We start from the raw sequence: 20,705 nt of genomic DNA on the forward strand, positions 1-20,705 counted from the left end.
TAAATAGGGACCGCTTACCAGCGGTAAACGGCGTTTCCGTGTGCGACTCTGGCTCGCCAGAGCAGCGATGTCACGCTGGCCACGTGACCCGGAAGTGTCTCCGGACAGCGCTGGCCCCTGGCCTCTTAAGTGAGATGGGCGCACAACCCCAGAGTCTGTCAAGACTGGCCCGTAGGGCAGGGGTACCTTTACCTTTACCTTTTTTAAGGCCATAGAAATATTCAACTTGAGAAGCTGGTTATTGACAGGCTGGGATTGAGAGAGAAGGCCAAATACGTGACCATGAAGTGCCCCAACCAAGCACCAAAGGTTTATACATGGGCTTTCTCATGCTAGAGGATGCAGGATGGAAGGGTAGCTTTGCTGAGATGTTGCAATTCTGCCTTTGGTTTAATATGCACCCACATGCTCCATTAAGTGGAGAGGCTATACATATATTTACTCACTAAGTCAGCTTAATATTCTCTCCTTGAGGCGAATGACCTTCCTTCAGTTCCAAGGTCACTGGGATAAACAATGTGCAAGTTCATCTGAGGAAACAGGCCTCTGTGGAAGTGCACAATGTGGGTGGGGGTGAGTGTTTTTTGCTCAGCTATTTGCCTTGCATTATAATGCAAGTGATCAGCTGCAGAGAGGCACATAATGCAAAAAGTACCCAAACAGTCACACATAAAACTGCTATAAGGAGCTTGTATGAACTTTGTACTTGGGCTAAAGCTGCTTGCATTCATTCCTCCTCCTGCCTCTCTCCTCACTGCTTGACTGCATGTTTAATTAGGGTTTAATTGGGAAGAGCCCCAGTTTGGTTTGGGATTCAGCCAAATTGGGGGTACAGCCATGCTATTTTATCCTGAGTATAGTTCTGCTGCTTCATGTCCGGCTTTCAGGAATTTCAGCTTTTCCTGAAATGTTCTTACCTTACTGGGTAAACCTTTGCCACATTTTTACACAGGAAGTTTGTTTGTTCTTTAAAATTTGCTTTCCTCTTGGCTGCCTATTTTGCAGTACCACAGCAATTGACTTGCCAGCTAGCCAGAAAAGAACAACAACAGCAATCCTGGCTTAGTCTGTCCCTCCTAGGCTTTTTGCTGGCGTCTGATTTGTAGAAAATCAGCCCTGGAGTCTTTTCATAGCATGGAGCTAAATATTATCACAGGCTAAATTGCTGCAGCTGAAATTGCTCTTAAAGGGACAGTGTAAAAACTGGTGAAACCCCACAGAGCTGTCTTTCACCCCACCCAATTTGTTTACATCTGAGCTGCCGGGGGGCACAGTTATATGCCCTACAGAGCCCTCCTTTTGAAAGTTCTTCTATTTGAAGGGCTGTCCAATCCATGTCCACTTTTATAGAAAAAGAACCTGAATCCTGGTCAGACCAAAGCACTGAGGGTGAATGGGGCAAAATATGCAGCCATGCAACTTGCTCAGTGTTGAACTTGCTCTAAGACTATGTATCTTTAAGCAGAGGCTTGACAACCATATGTCAGGAGTGCTCTGATGGTGTTTCCTGCTTGGCAGGGGGTTGGACTCGATGGCCCTTGTGGTCTCTTCCAACTCTATGATTCTATCTTATGATGCAGTGTTATCTCAATGCAAAAGAAAAAATTAGGGGCCCAACATTCAGCTGGAAGACAAAGTAGTGAATTATAAAGGTGGAGTTAGATGAATTCCATGGATCTGTCCATGGTAATCCACTCCTTGCTGCAAGCATGATGATCTAACTGTCTTGATGGTTCTGACTCATCACCTCACAGACCTTTATCTGCTCAGCTGGACATACAACCTAGAATTAAGGTACCTGCATGAACAAGAATACTTTTTCACAGTCTCCCCCCTATTCAGAAGTGGGCTCTATGTGTGGAATTTATAACCTTTGAAAACCAAGCCTTTTACATCACTTTCAGATCTTTAAAGCCTGGTTGTTGTCCCCCCCCCCCCCCGTGCAAATTAGAGCTGTGATCTGCAACTGGGGAGGTTTGGTGCCTGGGGGAAGCCCTCCTTCTCCATGCCATTTCCGTCTCCCATATCTCCCTTCCCCTGATTGCTTTCCCTTGAATTTAGGTTCAACACTCAAGCCTGCCCTGAAAACATGGATCTAGAGTGGGTGTGGGGAAACTCACCCTCTGGGTGCTGTTGAACTACAACTGGATATACAACCTAGGGTCAAGGTACCTGCATGAGCTTGAAGACATTTTCACCCTGGTCATGTTTGCTAGGGCTGATGGGAGTTGTAGGCCAGCAGCACGTGAAGGACCAAAAGTTCCTCACTTCTAAAAGTAGGCTGGTAGGAGGGAGTTCCTCTCCAAACCTTTGTTACTGCTAGGTCTATACATTTGCATAGGAGAAACAAATAGCCTGGCATGAGGCTCAAGTGCACTGCGCAATTCTTCTAATCATAGGTTAGACCTGGGATGGAGAACCTGTGGACCACAGCTCCTGTCATCCATGGCCACTGGCTGATAGGAGTTGGAGTCCAGTAACATCTGGAGGCTGCCAGGTGCCCCATCTCTGGGTTAGGCAAATACTTGGAGAGAAAATAGGCAATGTAAAGGACTGAATAGGCAATGAGTGAGATATTATATTGCACCCTCTCCATGGGATCTCTTGGTTCCAACTGGTTACCAAAGGCAACAGAATGAAAGACGTTGACAAATGTTCCCCACTCCTCCTTATCTCCTGGTGATAGGGTAGAGTAGAGGACATTGGTTCAGGAGATCTCCACCATTTTTCTCATGAGTAGGCCCTTGCTTCTCTGTTCCTGGCAAGGGGACTAGCCAGCAGCTTCATGTCCTCCCCTTCCTGGGTCAGCTGCAAGAAAAACCAACTTCCTGTGGCCTCTGTGGTTAGGCCACTGAGCCCTCCACAGTTTGAGTTGTTTCACCTCCTTGATCCTCTTGCCCTAATGTGGGCTCAATTCCTGTGTCCCATAGCCTCAGTATAGTGGGAATACTGCTTCCTGAGCCTACCCTTCATATGTCTGTATTCTTGATCATAGAGATTGTGCCCTGTTCATTTAGCCACAACCACACTTGACCCCAAATAAGTGGTGAGTAAGGGATTTGTGCATTTCTGTCAAATGTCAGCCTTCTCAATTGTGATGTGCCCATTATATCTGGCGCCAAAGCACTTGGTAGAGATCTTCCAAAGCAGGGTGACCTTCAGTTCAGCCAAAATAAAACCCATAGTTTTAGTTTCCGGGGCAGGGACCCTATCTTCCCAGAGGAACTTTGAGACACACACCTCCTCATGAAAGCTGCAGTTTCAACAATGGGCAGAAAATATCCTCCGAAGCAGTGGAAAGGTTACACAGCTTGCTCAAGAAAGTAAACGTCCCATGCGTCTGCCCCCAGTGTTAATTTTAGCCTTCCCAAATATTGAAAAAGAGCACAATTTCGACACTGTGGTGGGTTGCCACATGAAATGATTATTTCAGGGTCCAAGTGTTTCAGTGTCTGGGCATGAAGGCATCCAAATTTGGTAGGCAGGACATCTGGCATTAGCCTGATCTTGATTTGAGGGAATGTAAGGTCCTGCTGGAATTCTAGCAAACTTTTTGCACAGTATATTGTGCTAAGCAAAAACGGGCAAGATTTTAAAGGGTTCCATCTTTCTGAGAGAGCCTGGGAGAAGGACAATCTCCCTTGGTGTTTCAGTACACACCTTATTCACGTTTCCTTGAGGGGAAACTCATACAACAATGGCAGGAGCAGGGATTTAAAACTGTAAGGAGAAACCAGTGGTGGGAGCAATCTTCAGCTATTGTCCTGCTCCAGTTCCTCCAGGTGAAAGCTGCTGGCACCAGAGGAAGAGATGAAGCATTGGAGGCTGTGCTGGATGGTACCTGCACATTTCTGAGCTCATTGCACATCGTGCTGGAATGCTGGAAACAGCATACAAAACCCTGGATAACCAAGACCACGTGCAAGCTAAGAGTTGCATCCCAGCATCCTCTGTGACATTATAGGACTGGAATAGACAACATGGTGCCCTCCAGACACTGTAGAGTCCAACTCCCATCAGCTCCAGCCAGCATGGTCAGGGATGGTGGGCTTTGTAGTGTGGCAGCATTTGGACAGTACTATGCTGGCTATCCTTGTTGTAGGGGAAGTTGGGGTATATCACCCCAAGCTAGCAAGGCCAGAGCTCAGGGATGATGGGAGTTGTAGTCCAACAACATCTGGGGACCCACAGGTTGAGAACCGCTGCTCTAGTGCATTGAATGTGGCAAAGAAATATGTTTATAGCAGATGTACATCTTTCCTTACAGGAAACTCCATAGTATTGTGGGACATGTCATGGGTATGGAGATCAGACGGAACTGGGGCAGCTTTGATAGTAAATTAAAATGGATTGGGTTAGATAAGAGTATGCTAGATGAAAGGTTCCTGTCCTAAATATGAACCTTGTAACAGGTATTGCTGAGCAATGATGAAGGAGCTGAGAGTCCATTATATTGAACCTCTGCACCTGTGTAAAGGCCATGGACTTCTATAACTGCACTCTCCAGGTGTTTGCCTCTGCCTCCCCTCTAAAAAAAGCACTTTTTAGTGGGGAGGCAGGGCCCACTGTGTGACTTTGGGCCAGTTTCAGTCCCTACTTCACAGGGTTGCTGTGCAAATGAAATGGGTGGAGAACTTTGAGCTCCATGGATGAAAGGTAGGATATAAAAATGTAATAATCAATAGGCATCTGCTAAGTCACCAGATAGCCTGGTTTTTGTTTTTTAAAAAAATCTTTAAAGAGTCAGGACTTAACCGGATCTGTCATCTTTTAGTATTTGTTTGCCAAGTTGGGACTGAAGTCTCTCTAAGCCATTTGTGCACAAAACCATTAGGGGATATCCAGGCCTGGCCTGCTTCTTGAATTACTCACTCCAGCTGAGGGATGACATTTGCTTGGCTTGACTTTCCACCTAGTAACCTTTCACCCACTGAAGCTGCCTAACCTCTGCTTGACTCTTTTTTGGGGGAGAGGGTGTTAAAGGGTCTAGGTTCAAACTATCTTGAGATTTAGATAAAGGTTCCTTTGTTTGCCCAAATGAAACATCCCACCACAAAAGCCTGACCAACCACTGCAAAGTTGGGTACTTGTGGCTAACCTTCTGCTGCATGGCAAATATTGTCACAGGGACATTTTTTGTGGTCTGAAGACTTCTCTGATTAAATCGAAGGTGCAAATTTAATCTTGAGTACCAAACAAAGGATATAAACCGGTGAGCCAGAATGTACTGTTCTCCTTTGTGTTTAGGGGGATCTGAAGTTGAGCAAATACTAAGTGGCCATATGTGAAACTGGGGGAAAGAAGTCCATTTTCACCACAGTTGAACAGTGGGTGTTCACCCCTTGAACTGAAGCCCATTCTTTTTCTACTCTGTCATCCTTTAAACTAGGCAACTAGTTAAGTGGCTCTATAACTTCAATGCATGTTCTGTTTTTTTTGTTTTAAAAAATCTGTTTTCTTGACAAGCTTGACATTTCTTGACAAGCAGTCCAAATTTCAGAGTGTAGCAGTGGTTACAACCCATGTCTTTCTACTCTTTTGCTCATGCCCTTGGACCTCATTCTCCGCATCAGGGATAGGGAGCATGTGACTCCCCTGATGTTGCTGGACTACAATTCCCACAGACCTGACTATTGGCCATGCAACCTGGGGCTGATGGGAGTTGAAGTCTAACAACACCGTGAGAGTTGCAGGCTTCCCATCACCGCTTTACACTCTAGAGCAGCCTTTCTCAACCTGCGGGTCCCCAGATGTTGTTGAACTACAACTCCCATCACCCCTAGCTAGCAAGGCCAGAGCTCAGGGATGATGGGAGTTGTAGTCCAACAACATCTGGGGACCCACAGGTTGAGAACCGCTGCTCTAGAGTTTCCTTTATTTCTACTGTACAGTGGGCTATAGTATATTTTTGGCCAATAAGTAACAAACCTTAACCCCCAAAGCATCCCATGAGAAGGATGTCAAATCTATCTGGCATAGCTTCAGCTCTTAGATCTACTTAGCATTGTTCTCCTGAATCTAGAGATATTGAACAACCCAAGAAGAAGGACATACTGCCTAATTGGTATTGATTTTTATTTTATTTAAAACATCACTATACTGCCCTTTATCAGCCAGGCAAGGATGGTACGCAACAAGGCAAAACAGTTCCAGGAAACTCGGCTGGTTAAAATGCGTAAAAATACACCAAGCGCTAAGATCTATTAAACTACGCTCTGATTTTCTTGAGGTTTGAGTGGCATCCTTATTTGGACTCTTGGGACATCTTTGTTATGTTCAGTTTTAAGCTTTTTTATATGGTTGTGTGCACCTCTCTGTGTGTATGTGGTTCTCAACATTCTGTCTCCAAAGTTTGGTGAAATTTTGATTTTTATAATGGAAAAAAAAATATGAGAGACATTGCACACACCTTTGTAAATCAAGAAAATCTTTAATAAAAATACATTAAAAAAAATGGACATGAAAAGAAAAAGCTTCCACAGTGCAATAGCAGATTCCACGCTTTGCCTGCATGAAGTTCTAGGTTCAATCACTGGCATTCCCACATCAAAATAATATGGGGTATCAGGGCTAGGAAAAAACACTCCTGCTTTGCACCCTTGAGGGTCCTCAGCAGCAACAGGAGACACCACCATCACTAAGTTTATTAATTCAAATTCCCCACAAAAACCAAATGGCAGGTAAAAATGATATAATACATGCAATTGGCAAAAATGACAGGGAGAGTTAGAGGATATTTGATGCAGACGTTGAATAAAGAATGGATAGTATTGAAAGAGTACTTGAAAAATTGTTGTGATAACAAAAATCTCCGGGCAGGCCTCGAGTGACTCTTGTAATATATTGGTGACAAATAATAGAACTTTTTGTAAAGAATTGGAAAAATAAAATAATAACAAGGCACTGTGGGTAAAATAACAAAATAATAAACAGTACAATGAGAATAATTGAAAGTATATTTTATTTATTCCATTTTTTGTCTTCTATCTTTTGTTTTCTTCTTTTTCTTCTTTTTTTGTAAAGTATGTGTATGTAGGTTGTATGTCTTATATTATTGTGTATTGATGTGTAGGTTGATGTTCATTGTTCAATAAAGTTCCATTTAATAAAGTTCCAAAAATCCTTTTTCCTAGGCATCCTAATCTGATAGTCACCTTTTGTTCTTTTTTAGTGGCAAATGAAATGTTGCCGATGTGATTCCAGAAAGCCTCATGCATTCAACAGTCACCGGGTAGAAAATGTCCTCTCTTCTGCAGGAAATACGCGGTGGTGGCAATCCAAGAATGGTAAGCCTCTGCCTTGCTTAGTGGGCCTTCAAGAAAACAAACAAACAGTGCAGACGTGCTCTGGACAATGTCTTGGTTGGATAGCATAGAATAGTAATGATAAGTTGAGTGGGGCAAGGGTTGTGTAGATTCAGCAAACAGGGCTTGGGTTTCAGTGGATTAAATGCAAAGGGGAAATGGATGGCCTGACTAATGGGAAAATCCGATTGCAATTTTGTTTTCACAACCTGCTGTTCTAAAAACTGCTCTTTTCTGTCTCTTCAGATGTGAATCCTGTCTTTCTCCAACTAGATTTGGATAAAAAGTTTCAACTTGATAGCATCCTGATGGATTTCAGGGTATGTGAATAATAACTCTTACACTATTTACTGGGGGTATAAACTTGAATTCAGATGGCCTTTGGAAGCTTAGTTACATACACCAGTGGTTTTCAACCAGTGTGTCATGGCACTCTGGAGTGCCTTGAATGGTGGTCAGGGGTGCCGCGGGCAACACTGCCCTCAGTCCCTCTTTCCTTCTCTCTCTCTTCTGAAGCCCTCTCGCGTCTCTGCCTCCCAAAGGCTTGTGCAGCTGTTTGTTGCAGCAGCCCTGGCTACAAGCTCCGCAGGTGAATGGTGCCTCTAGGGCTGGTCAGGGGGTGCTGGTTGCCAGGAGCTGAGGCGGCATCAGAGTAAGCAAGCAAGGTGGGCAAGGGAGCCCAGCCAGCCAGTCCACCAGCCCTTGCTTTTGGGAATGGACAGACAAGTCCTATGCCCCTGTGGGGCAGTGTGAGGAGGCACATCTCTTTGGGGCAGAGAGGGATGCAACTCAGAGACCAGGGGCAGCAGCAGAGGCGCCCATAGCACTCCCAAGGAGAGAGGAGAAGAGGTTGGGGAAACACCTCACAAGGGGACGGTGTTCGAAAAAGCGTGAGAGGCTGCCAGCTCTGTAGGCAAGGGGTGACATAACTGAGTTCCTGAGCCCCATAGGGGCGCCACAGAAAGAATGTAGTTGACCAAGGAGCTGTGGATTCAAAATGGATGAAAACCTCTGGCATACACTATTATTGTTCTGTTGGCTTAGGCTGCATCCAATTCCAACCCATTGTTTGTTAACGTTTTCAAAAAGATACAAGGAAAGGAGGAAAAACCTACATTAAAGAAACTGCAGCTTTTCAAGAAGAAAATCAATTGTTAAGTTCAGACTCAAGTACAACATTAAGCATTTTTGTTCCATGTACAATTGCACCAAGTATATTTTGATGTGTTAATTTTAATTTTATGGGGGAAGAGGCACAATAACACTGAGGGGCACTGGAAAGACCCTTATGTCAGGTCTGACTATTTGTCCATTGAGCCCATGTCATCTATTTCTTTGGCAGAAATCTTCCCAGTTTTCTTTTATGTGAGCCTTTTTAACCAGAGATGTGAACTAGGGATTTCACTTGGGATGGTTTGCATGCTCTGCCTTAGAGAAATGGCCTGCTCCTTTGAAGTATATCTTCCTCTGTTTTGGCATGTCCAGTCCAGTCTGCTTTGATACCTCTTTCCCTCTGTCCCTCCAGAGTCCTCTGCCTACTGGCATGGTGATTGAGCACTCTAAAGACTTTGGCAAATCCTGGAAGATTTATCAGTACTTGTCCACAGATTGTGCCACTTCGTTTCCACGGATCTCTAGAGGTCTCCCTCAGACCTGGCAGGATGTGCGTTGCCAGGACATCCAGACTCAAGCACAGAACGGGGGAAAGGTATAGCAAATGTGATGCTTAATGGATTTCACCAGAGTTAAGACTTCTAGGACCTAACTAGTTTGACAACAGCCATCCCCAGAGTGACTTTACTGCACTGTGAAGGCACCTGGCTTCCACTCTTCCAGGTGCAGATCAACAAATGCCAGAGGGCCCAGCAAGCCCTTTTTGTGGAGAATTGGTAGCCCTTTCCAATCTAGCTGCTGTAGGGCACAGAAGGCTTCAGGTCTCTGGGGATGATTTCTTAAGAGAAATCTGGAGCTCAGGAATCCACCCCCTGACTTGGAAAAACTGCCCTCTGGTGTGTGTGGGGAAGCTGTTGAGTAACATTAATGAGGTGATATTCTTTCCCTCCTTTGATGGGTAAAGAGACTATAGTTTTCCTTGTAGCAGTAATTTGGTGCAAAATCGCCATTTTAGTGCTAATGTAAATAAGCATTTGCCTAACTGGGAAGTGCCGTTGATAGTTTTTAGAATGACAGGATAGAAAACCCCATGCTTTGACTGCCATCATTTTTTCCTCCTCTGTTCTTCTAAGGTTGAGTTCAACCCCATTGGTCTTGCATCTGGGATGAGGACACCTCAAAGTCAAAAAATCAGCAGTATGTACATATTATTTTGTGTCTGCTGGGGTGGGGTAGGGGAAGCTTTTCGGGGAGCAGAACTTGTTTAGGCACACAAGTGGATGGTTTATAAAATCCGGTGCCTGAGCTCACTTTCCTGCTCCTCCTTCCTCCTTCCCTTTCCCTTGCTTGTATTATTTTTTAGATCTTCAGCCTGAGGGCAGGTCTTAGAAATGAGCTTTGTAAGCTGCTCTGGGAGCCTTTTAAGCTAAAGAGCAGGGTGAAAATTATTTAAATAAATTTGACTCCTTCATATACCAATGGGGTCAGTGATTTAAGGTTCCTGTGTCTTTTGTGCTGATCTGCATCTGACTCCAGTCCTGGCAGCCTCACTCAGACTTTTGGTGTGCTCCTCAGTGCCAGGTGGCAAGTGGTGTGAGCTTTTTAAAGGTCCACCTGGCCCGGCAGGTGCCAGTGATGTTTGGTCCTGGGAGGCCCAGGCACTTGCCCAAGGATCACAGTTGCTGATGCTGGGCCCATTTGTTAAATGTGGTTATTGGGACCTAACAGTTATATTGTTTGTACTTCCATGTATTAAGAGGAAAACCACATCCAACGGAGTTTGCATCTCCCTTTCTCACTTGGTCCTTGTCCCAGGAGCTAAAGGCTTTAGGTTTCCCTTTATTTATCTTTCTCTTGTCTCCAAAAGATTTGGGCCAATTCACCAACTTGAGAATCAACTTCACCCAGCTGTCGCGTCCTGTGCACCAGGGGTACCGCACACCCAGTGCCTTCTATGCCTTGAACGAGATGCAAGTGAAAGGGAGCTGCTTCTGCCACGGACATGCAGACCGCTGTGGTGCCCCGGACGCTGCTTCTGCAAGACACAATGTTATGGTGAGGGTGAGGACGGGGAAAAGTTGCTACAGATCTATGTATATCAGTTCTATTCTTCCCAGTTCTATTCTTAGATTCTCGCAGGCCTGCTCTGCAACCTGACCTCTCTCGACGGTTAAATTTGTCCTTACAGGTTTGTAGCGATACACCAGAAGCCCTCTGTGCTTTTGGAAAGCAGATAGTGTTTCCTTGTATTATGCAGAGTGCAAGTGACCGAGATGATAAAGGTCTTGCCATCTTCTCTGCCTTAGCCACAAAAAGAAGGTATTTGGCATAGCACAAAGGCCAACCAGCCTGCTTCAAATTGCATTTCTGACTATCTTTAAAAGGTCAATGACCAGCTGCCCTTGGGCTTAATAAGGCAGCTACTAGCTTCTTTCTAACTGGGCTTCTGGGGCTGCCCAGAGGGCTGAAAGGGAGGGCAGAACAGAGAGTGGTGTACATGTTCTCCTTTGCACATCCTTCATTCTGTAGCTCATTTTCCCTCCTCATTGTAGCTCCTCATCATAGCTCTTGGAGAGGAGAATGGGCAGAAGCAGAGAATGGGGATGGTGGAGAAAACCATTTTGTTCACATCTTGCGGCGAACCTATCCACCATTTCACGCTTCACACCAAATCACAGCAGAACGCAGCAACCGTTTGAAACGTGCACTTCTCTGAATGTCGCAAAGCTGTTTTCCAATCAAAAACCACCTGCAAAAAGGCACATGCGAGCAGAAAGTGTGCCTCAGACTTGAACATATTAGTGAAAATAATGTACCAAAGTGCATTATTATATTAGAGAAAATGCAAGCATGTGCATTATTAGACAAAATGAGGAGAAATGCACACAAATATGTGCTTTAATTTTTGTGTGGACTTGAAAGGAAAATGCATTGTTGCAGAAATGAGGCAAACTGAACCTAAGACTGGGAAAAAGAAAGAGCAACTGAGACAGAATCACCCCTGCCTAGCAAAAAAAGGACTTGAGAAAGAAAATAATGCTCTGTCTCTGTGGTCCCTTCAGATGGGATATGGCTCCATTGGGGCACAGAGGAATGTGTGCAAAGGGCAGATGAGAGGGAGTTTTCTCTTGCTTTTGTGAACAGGAGAGTGCAAATAATATTAGCCAAACAAAGTGACAGGCTTCTTGCAGGGGGGAGAGGGTGCCTCAGCACACCCCCACACCTCGATTTATAGGTAGTTTGCATCTAGATATAAAAGCAACATGGCTTCCTTTATTGTTTGGCCTGGAGCAGCTTGGACTGAACAGGAGTTTCCAGACAGAAACTTCAGAGTTATGCCTGAACTGTAGAGGCAGCACACACAAAGAAGAGGGATTACACAGTATGGTTTTTTAAAATGGCAGCCGTATTCACTCTGATAAGCTTTTCAGCCCTGGGAGTTGCAGGGATCATCAGTATGGTCTTTTCTTTTCTTTTGCTTCTGATATAAAGTGCTCTGATTTGGCACGAATGCAGAAGAATATGTCCCTCCCCGCAATCAGAAGAGACACAATGTGAGAATTCATAGCATACCATAGAAGAGCAGGCTGATCTATGATACCCGCAAAGCAAAGCTTTCTTTGCATCTTCTAGGTGAATGGACAGTGTGTGTGCCAGCACAACACTGCTGGAACAAACTGCGAACAGTGTGCGGCTTTCTACAATGACCATCCATGGAGAGCCGCTGAAGATGGCAACCCCAACGAATGTCACAGTACGTATGCCTCTATCCAACTTCCTAGGGAAACAGGCCACACTTTAACTGAGCAAAGCTGTCTTGGAAAGATAACTGGAGTTTATAAAATACAGTGGAACCTTGGTTATCAAACGTAATCCGTTCCGGAAGTCCGTTTGACTTCTGAAACATCTGAAAACCGAGGATCAAAGGGCTGTCAGCAAGTTCAACGGGGAAAATTGAGAAACACTCCCCGGAAGCCGTTCAACTTCCGAGGCGCGTTTGAAAACACAAGCATTCACTTCCGGGTTTTCGATGTTCGGCTTCTGAAATGTTTGGCAGCTGAGACGTTCAAAAACTGAGGTTTGACTGTACATACTTTTTCATTGTAGCCACTGGAAACATTGTGGTTTCTCCAATGCTTTTTTTATCTGGGGGGGGGGGATGCAGGGGTAAAATGGTGATTCTCTTGAGTCAAAATGAGGGGGGGAAAGTACTGGGTTTCTCATCAGTTATGGGATCTGCAGATTCCTAAAAGGGTGGAGGTGATCAGGGAAAGGGGAAGCTGAGGTAAGAAGTACAGGAAGGAGTGTTTAAAAGAAAATACTAGCAAACATTTTTAAAAAGGCTGAGGCAGATGAGAGGAGAGCTGTGATTTCCATTTGCAAAGAAGCTAACTGTTTCTTGTCAAACTTCCTCCATCAGTTTGGAGAAAACAGGCAAGTTTGGGGAAATTGCAGTGTGTGTATAGAACAGTGCTGGTGAATTGATGTTCCCTAAAGTCCTAAACCTTGCACTCTGGCTGTTTTGCATGTTCTGTGTGGACCCACAATGTGATAAACCTTTATACACTTTATACACTTGCTGTAGAACTAACTGAAGAGGGAGGCCCAAGCGCCACCCAGTGGTGAAGTTGAAAAGTATAGGCACTATTGTTTTCCTTGAACTTCGTTTCAGAAATGGCTTTGTCTCTTTTCTCCTAGGGTGCAACTGTAACGGTCATTCTAACAAATGTCATTTTGACCCAGCCGTGTACCAAGCAAGTGGGGGTGTGAGTGGGGGCGTTTGTGAAGACTGCCAGCACAATACAGCAGGGAGGAACTGTGAACATTGCAAGACCAAGTTTTTCCGTAATAAGCGTTTTGAACTTGATCACCCAGAAGCTTGTCTCCGTAAGTGGGTGCTTAAGCATTTTCTTCATGAGTTCTTGCATAATCTTTTTAAAAAGATAATATTTGAATATGTAGTCTGCCTTATTCCAATGATAGAGAGAATTCCCCTGTAAGATTGGTGCTCAAAAGAAACATTTTCTGTATTTTAAGTTGAATCTGAAGTGTAGATACGCCTCCAGATTCTTCACGTCCTTCCTTGTGTCCCATCTTTGGAACTCACAGTTCTTTTCCTGAGTCTCTATTTTGGTAACTGGAGGAGGTGATGAGGCTTTCTTCTTGCTCCCCCCTGAACTAGAATCCTCAAGTTCCAAGTGCATTATCCTATACATTTAAAAGGGAGGAGCAGTAGAGCTGCCTTGCAGCTGACCAGAGAAAAATGAACGGGCTTGTTTTCCGAAATCTTTTGTGCCAATTTCAAGTGAGAGAGAGGAATCCTGAATGGGCAACAGTGTCTGCAAATGAAGAGTGGGAGAAAGAAATGATGAGGAGCAAAGCAATGCTAAACCCCTACACAAAGCTCAGGTTTTGATGACACCTTTTTGCTTTGGCTGTACTTTTAAAATTTGTTGATTCCATGTCTTCTCTTTTTAGCTTGTGAATGTGACCCAGATGGCACTGTTCCTAACTCCAGTTGTGACCCCCAGACGGGCCGCTGTGTCTGTAAGGATAACGTGCAAGGAGGCCGTTGTCATTTGTGCAAGCCTGGATTCACCCAGTTAACTAACTCTAACCCCCAAGGTTGCAGAGGTTAGTCAAATTTCAACCATGCCAAGCTAGATGTGGGCATGGTGGAGATAGCCACCTCCTGCTGTTTATTAACAATCAAACGTTTATTTCTTTGGGAGGGCCCTTTATACACTGTGATAGAGATAGATAAATATGTAGATTAAAGCTATCTAAACGAGTAGCGATCACTACATCCCATTACAGTTCATTCCATACATGAAAACTGTACAGTGGGTGAAGAAATTCTTCCCTTGTGTTTGTTTGGAACCTATAGCCGTTCTCATGTTTTGAGAGACAAGCATTTCTTTCTCCACTGTTCATAATTTTATAAAGCTCTCACATGACCCCTATTTAGTTACCTCAAAGGCCCCAAATCAGTCAAACACGTGTCTTCATGGGGGATCCACCCTCCTTGGTAATCCTTTCTCTGTAACTTAAGAGACCATAATATTGGTGAAGCTCTGCTTGTGCTGTTGCACTAGTATGAATGCAGCACATAAGCTGTGAGAAGATCAATTCAATGTGAGCAAAACCTGGACCATTTTCACACAGCCACCACCAGCAAGCCAGCAGTCAATCACACTGGGCAAGTTGAGTTAACTCTTTATTAGCAAAAAAACAGGATCTGCACAGGGCTGTCAGGTCTAATGAGCATAGAAACTCATAGAATCATAGAATCATAGAGTTGGAAGAGACCACAAGGGCCATCGAGTCCAACCCCCTGCCAAGCAGGAAACACCATCAGAGCACTCCTGACATATGGTTGTCAAGCCTCTGCTTAAAGACCTCCAAAGAAGGAGACTCCACCACACTCCTTGGCAGCAAATTCCACTGTCGAACAGCTCTTACTGTCAGGAAGTTCTTCCTAATGTTTAGGTGGAATCTTCTTTCTTGTAGTTTGGATCCATTGCTCCGTGTCCGCTTCTCTGGAGCAGCAGAAAACAACCTTTCTCCCTCCTCTATGTGACATCCTTTTATATATTTGAACATGGCTATCATATCACCCCTTAACCTCCACTTCTCCAGGCTAAACATGCCCAGCTCCCTTAGCCGTTCCTCATAAGGCATCGTTTCCAGGCCTTTGACCATTTTGGTTGCCCTCCTCTGGACACATTCCAGTTTGTCAGTGTCCTTCTTGAACTGTGGTTCCCAGAACTGGACACAGTACTCCAAGTGAGGTCTGACCAGAGCAGAATACAGTGGCACTATTACTTCCCTTGATCTAGATGCTATACTCATCTCTGGTAGGTCTTGCCACCTTGAAGCAGTTGCTGAAACTGCTGCCCAGGTCCCCTCCTTTCTGGGGTTTCCCCTAAGCAATCTGAGACTGTACCTGTGTGAAGCTATCTCCTGGTTCTGGGAGACCAGGGGTGGGGTGGGGGGTGGGGTGGAGCTTGTTGCAGCAGGAGGGGGAGACACTCATGCCTCTTCACCAGCTGGAGTTCTCTCTCTCTCTTGGCCTCCCTGCTTTCCTGCTTTAGAGCCAGTGTGGTGTAGTGGTTAAGAGCGGTGGACTCGTAATCTGGTGAACCGGGTTCGCTTCCCCGCTCCTCCACATGCGGCTGCTGGGTGACCTTGGGCTAGTCACACTTCTCTGAAGTCTCTCAGCCCCACTCAACTCACAGAGTGTTTGTTGTGAGGGAGGAAGGGAAAGGAGAATGTTAGCCGCTTTGAGACTCCTTAGGGTAGTGATAAAGCGGGATATCAAATCCAAACTCCTCCTCCTCCTCTTCCCCTGATAAAGAACTTCTCTCTGCCACAGACTCTTCCTGCTCACTAAACCCTGTTACCTCTTCACCTTCCAACACCTCCTCCTCCCAGCCTTCTTCCTCTTCTCCCTCTACTCACTCCTTGTTGTCCCACCACTAGTCCGCTGGCTCTAAGCCGCCTTCCCCTGGGGGTTCCCCAGCTGATTTCTCCCATCATTTCTCTGCATTCAACCAGTCCACAACAGCATACTATGTAAGGGCAATCTAGCCTTTAAAAAAATGTTTTTTTTTTAAACAGAGCAGGTTGAAACATTCAAAACATAGCTCTAGGAAGATGGAAGAAGAGGGAAAGAGTTTTTCTTTCAATTTCAAACAGATTTGAAGATCTTAACGCTTATCCTCCAGGCAGGTCCCTTGTGGCATATGGTTTCAACTGAGGCTTGGCTTACATAACCAATCTCACGTCTCTAGATCCACCTTCATTTATCCGTCGCAATCTCTTGGGCAGACCTTGCCTTGCTTTAGATTAAAATGAAATGTAGCCTCTGCAAGTGGCTATACTGATGGGTTTCAGCTGCCTCCCAGCAGGTGGCAGTAGCTGCTTTGCTAAGCTTGATCTTGGAGAACAGCCGCAGAACATGACAGCATTAGCTGGACAGAATCACCTTGGGGAAGGACCGTAGCCTAATGGCACAGCAAATGCCTTCCATGCAGAAGGTTCCAGGTTCAGTCCCCGGCATCTCCAGCTGGGAATGTTCTCTTCCTGGAACCTTGGAGAGCTACTGCCAGTCAGTGTGTGAGGTGGACTAGTTTGCTGGCTCAATAGAAGGCAGTTTTGTACGTTCCTGCCATTATTCATTAGAAGCCTGACCTCCTGTGGTCAGCTGAGGGGGGAAGGGTCTGTGCTGAGGAAACAAATCTAAATTCATGGAACAATATCTGCTTGGATATAACTAGTATCTGGAGTGGTAATGGGCACTGTCTGCCATAGCCTCGGTTCAAAACTGTAATTGATTAGTGATGTTGCTAAAGAGTAAAGGTAAAGGTAAAGGTACCCCTGCCCGTACGGGCCAGTCTTGCCAGACTCTGGGGTTGTGCGCCCATCTCACTCAAGAGGCCAGGGGCCAGCGCTGTCCGAAGACACTTCCGGGTCACGTGGCCAGTGTGACATCGCTGCTCTGGCGAGCCAGAGCCGCACACGGAAACGCCGTTTACCTTCCCGCTAGAAAGAGGTCCCTATTTATCTACTTGCACCCGAGGGTGCTTTCGAACTGCTAGGTTGGCAGGCGCTGGGACCGAGCAACGGGAGCGCACCCCGCCGCGGGGATTCGAACCGCCGACCTTTCGATCGGCAAGCCCTAGGCGCTGAGGCTTTTACCCACAGCGCCACCCGCGTCCGTTGCTAAAGAGTGCATCTCCTTAATTTGAAATGCAGACCTTGGTGTCTCATGATGCTCAGCTCCAGTCTGAGATGCATGCTTTGATAATTGCAATGTCTGTGGTGACATCAAGCATGAAGAGCAACCAGCCTTCATTCTTAATTTGATGCTGACTAGATTTAGTAAATTTCTATACCACCCTTCATCTAAGGCTCACAGGGGGGTTTACAATATAATAGCACAAAAATGGATAACAAATGAAAACAATACCCCATCCGTCACACCGTTTTAAAAGCCATAGATTGTTTAATTAGCCCAAAGGCCTGGGAGAAGAGGAATGTTTTCCCCTGGTGCCTAAAGATGTGTAAAGTAAAGATGTGTAATGAAGGCACCAGGTGAGCCTCCCTGGGGAGAGCCTTCCTCAAGTGGGGAGCCAGCACCCGCCCACTGCCCCATCTGCAGATGTAAAGGAGAAGTAGAGCTGTGTGTTGTCAGCATATTGCTGACAATGTACTCCAAAGCTCTGGGTGACCCCACCCAGCAGTTTCATGTAGATGTTAAACAGCATGGGGGATAAAATTGAACCATGAGGAACCCCACATTGAAGGCTTCATAGTGTTGAAGAGCACTCCCTGAGCACCACTCTCTGGAAATGTCCGTCCAAGTGGTGCTGCCCTCAACGCAGACATCTGCCCCAGATACAGTGGCCAATGGTATTGAAAGCCCGTGAGACATCAAGGACACATTGATGAGAGGTTGAGGACATGAGGATACATTTCCCCTGTCTCTCCCCCAACAGAGGTGGTCACGAAGGGTGGCCAAAGCAGTTTCTGTGCTAAAACCAGCCCTAAACATTGACTGAAATGGTCTAGAAAATCAGTTTCCTCCAACAGCACCAGGATCTGGTCTGCAGCCAGATGGGTGGGGATCACCAACACTTCCAGGGAGATCCTTTCCTTCTTCCAGATCAATGTGTTGCAGGAAGTCTATAGCAGAGCTGGGGACTGGAGGCGAATCTGCCCCCAACACCCCTCCCTATCTGGCCCTCTGGACGTTCCCCTTGCTTGGCTGGATGGAAGACAGAGAGGGGTATATAGAAAATAGCCTACTGCAGAAAGGTGACATTTACATTCATTGCCCCTGGCTCCACCTGCCATTGGCATGACTTTCAAAACCTGGAGCCAGCACTGAAGGGAAAGAATTTTAGAACAAGACTTTGCTACTGGCGGACTGAAGGGTTTCATCAGCTTTGATTTTATCTATTTAATTCTATATCACCCTGTACCCACAGGTTCACAGGAGACCTGATACCTCCTGCGCACACCCCAGGAGCATCCCCCAGTAGTTCTGACACAAATGCTGGCTCCTTTGTTTTCCAGATTGCGCCTGCAATGTTTTAGGCAGCCGCCGTAACGTGCCATGCGACGACGAGACGGGCCGCTGTTCTTGCCTCCCCAATGTGGTGGGAGACAAGTGTGATGAATGCGCCGCCAATCACTGGAAAATTGCAAGTGGGCAGGGCTGCCAGGCTTGCAACTGTGACCCTCAGCATTCACGCAGTCCTCAGTGTAACCAGGTACTGCCCACGAAGCAGCAGTGCAGCAGCTTACAGCTCTAGAGGTGGGCGGGAAGAGGGAAATTCTGGGTCATTGCACTTTGTAGCACCACGATCAGGGCATTGTCGTCTTAGACCTGCAGAGAGAGGGGGAAGCTGTTTTGCTCAGTATCTAGGCTACCGTTGAGAGTACTTAGTACATTCGGTGGTATTGGGTGGTAATGCTTTCTGCAGATTTTACTAACTGAGGCTGCATATCTGGGCATGGGGGTTGCTGTTTCCTGTTTGAATTAGGGATGGAGGAAAAATTCATTTTAAAGCAAAGTGGCCTCATTTGCTGGTCCCTGATGGCTATGTGGATTAAAATGCAGCTGTCCATCAGATCACACATTTCTCTGGATTTTGCGAAGCAGTTTTTAAAAATGCACACGAAATTTATGTTTTATGGAAAAATGCACACAACAATGCATATTTGTGGGGGAGTATTAAAAAGCATACAGGACTGTGGCTGGTAACCACTACTCTGACTTTTACTCAGAGTAGATCCATTGAGATGAATAAGCCTGAGTTGGTCATGTCCATCAATTTCAATGGTCCTCCTCTGAGTAGGAATAGCATTGGTTGCAATCCCATGTATTTAAGGGGATGAGTACAACATGTGTACCATTTAAATGTAATTTTTCTTTTGCATTAAAAAAACCCCAACACTGTAAAACGTAGAATATAACAGACCTAAAACTGAACATAATGCTCAAATACATGTGAAACTGACCTGTAATGGTAATAGACTGATTTTTCCATTCCTACCACGAATGCTTTCTCATGAAAAACAAGCAGCTGAGGCCGAAGTTGGAGCTTTTCTTTGTAAACCCCTTCTGGAACTCAACTATTCTCCAGACCAACAGGCCTAACTCTGCAGTTCTATGTCAAAGTGATTTCCTCCCTGGCATCCTTCTCTCTTGTTCTGCAGTTTACAGGGCAGTGTCCATGCAGAGAAGGCTATGGGGGCCTGACATGCTCTGCTCCTGAAGTACGGGTTTGTCCGGACCAGTCTTATGGAGATGTCAGGACAGGATGTAGAGGTAAGGAATGCAGGTTGCACCCACCTGTAAACCACTGGGTATTTAAATGGTTCTTGCCACCTTGCTGTTCCATCTAACTGAGGTCTGGAGGAGCCTGTGGCCTTCCCAATGTGGTTGTAGTTCATCTCCCACCTTCTCTAACAGCTGGCTGTTGGGGAGAAGAGTGAGCAGCCAGAGGGATGCACTGTGGAAATGTCAGCCTGTAACCAGCAAGTAAAGCCTGTGACTATTTTTGAGGGATCCAGACCCTTCTTGTTCTCTTTCAACAGCTTGCAACTGCAACTTCCAGGGCACAGAGGAAATGGGCTGTGACAAGCTGACAGGCAGATGTCTTTGCCGTCCCGGCTTTACTGGAGACCGCTGTGACCAGTGCCAGCGGGGCTACTGTGGCAACTATGACCACTGTGAGGCATGCAACCCTTGCTTCCAGGCCTATGATGATGAGCTCCATAGGTTTGGCTTGCGCCAGGCCACCTTGAAAAATTCCACCCAGCGGCTTCAGGTGGGGACAATGAGCTCCGGCTTCAGCACCCGCCTCTTAGAAGCAGAAGGCGAAGTGCAGCTCATCCAAGGGATCCTGGGAAACCCCCTCTTGACGGAGCAAGGGCTGGATCAGGTGGCCAATGCCATTGCTACGATCAGGTGAACAGGAATTGCATTCTACTTACTGGCAGCAAGCAAGCATTGTCCAAAGCATGCAGATAACAATCTCTGATGCTTTGCTTTTAAGCAGTCTCTCTTCTACTTAATGGGTAGAGCATGAGATGCTTAATCTCAGGGTTGCAGTTTCAAGCCCCACCTTGGGCTAAAGATTTCATTGCCGGGGACCTAGAGAGGGGCCCTAGTTCCTTGCCAATCCTTTCTTGGGTGCCTCCAGACTGCCACTGTTTTGTGAGAGGGATTCAAGTGCATATTGTAAATGGAGGTTTGTGAAGTTGGATTAAAGTGCT

At 45.9% G+C, this 20,705-nt stretch overlaps 1 protein-coding gene across 1 annotated transcript in view; it reads left to right on the top strand.

The window, feature by feature from the left end:
- The window catches only part of LAMB3 (laminin subunit beta 3), a 52,255-nt gene that overhangs the window by 16,950 nt on the left and 14,600 nt on the right, over positions 1-20,705 (top strand). The window contains exons 6-16 of the mRNA XM_083745464.1: positions 7,172-7,286; positions 7,551-7,624; positions 8,830-9,012; positions 9,551-9,614; positions 10,285-10,472; positions 12,051-12,171; positions 13,116-13,304; positions 13,896-14,051; positions 18,498-18,694; positions 19,644-19,755; positions 20,025-20,397. Of these exons, the coding sequence (XP_083601590.1) occupies positions 7,172-7,286; positions 7,551-7,624; positions 8,830-9,012; positions 9,551-9,614; positions 10,285-10,472; positions 12,051-12,171; positions 13,116-13,304; positions 13,896-14,051; positions 18,498-18,694; positions 19,644-19,755; positions 20,025-20,397 (1,772 nt within the window). The remainder of the gene's footprint in view (positions 1-7,171; positions 7,287-7,550; positions 7,625-8,829; positions 9,013-9,550; positions 9,615-10,284; positions 10,473-12,050; positions 12,172-13,115; positions 13,305-13,895; positions 14,052-18,497; positions 18,695-19,643; positions 19,756-20,024; positions 20,398-20,705) is intronic.

This window comes from Podarcis gaigeae, assembly GCF_964106915.1.
Source record: "Podarcis gaigeae genome assembly, chromosome: 6".
Lineage (NCBI taxonomy): Eukaryota > Metazoa > Chordata > Lepidosauria > Squamata > Lacertidae > Podarcis > Podarcis gaigeae.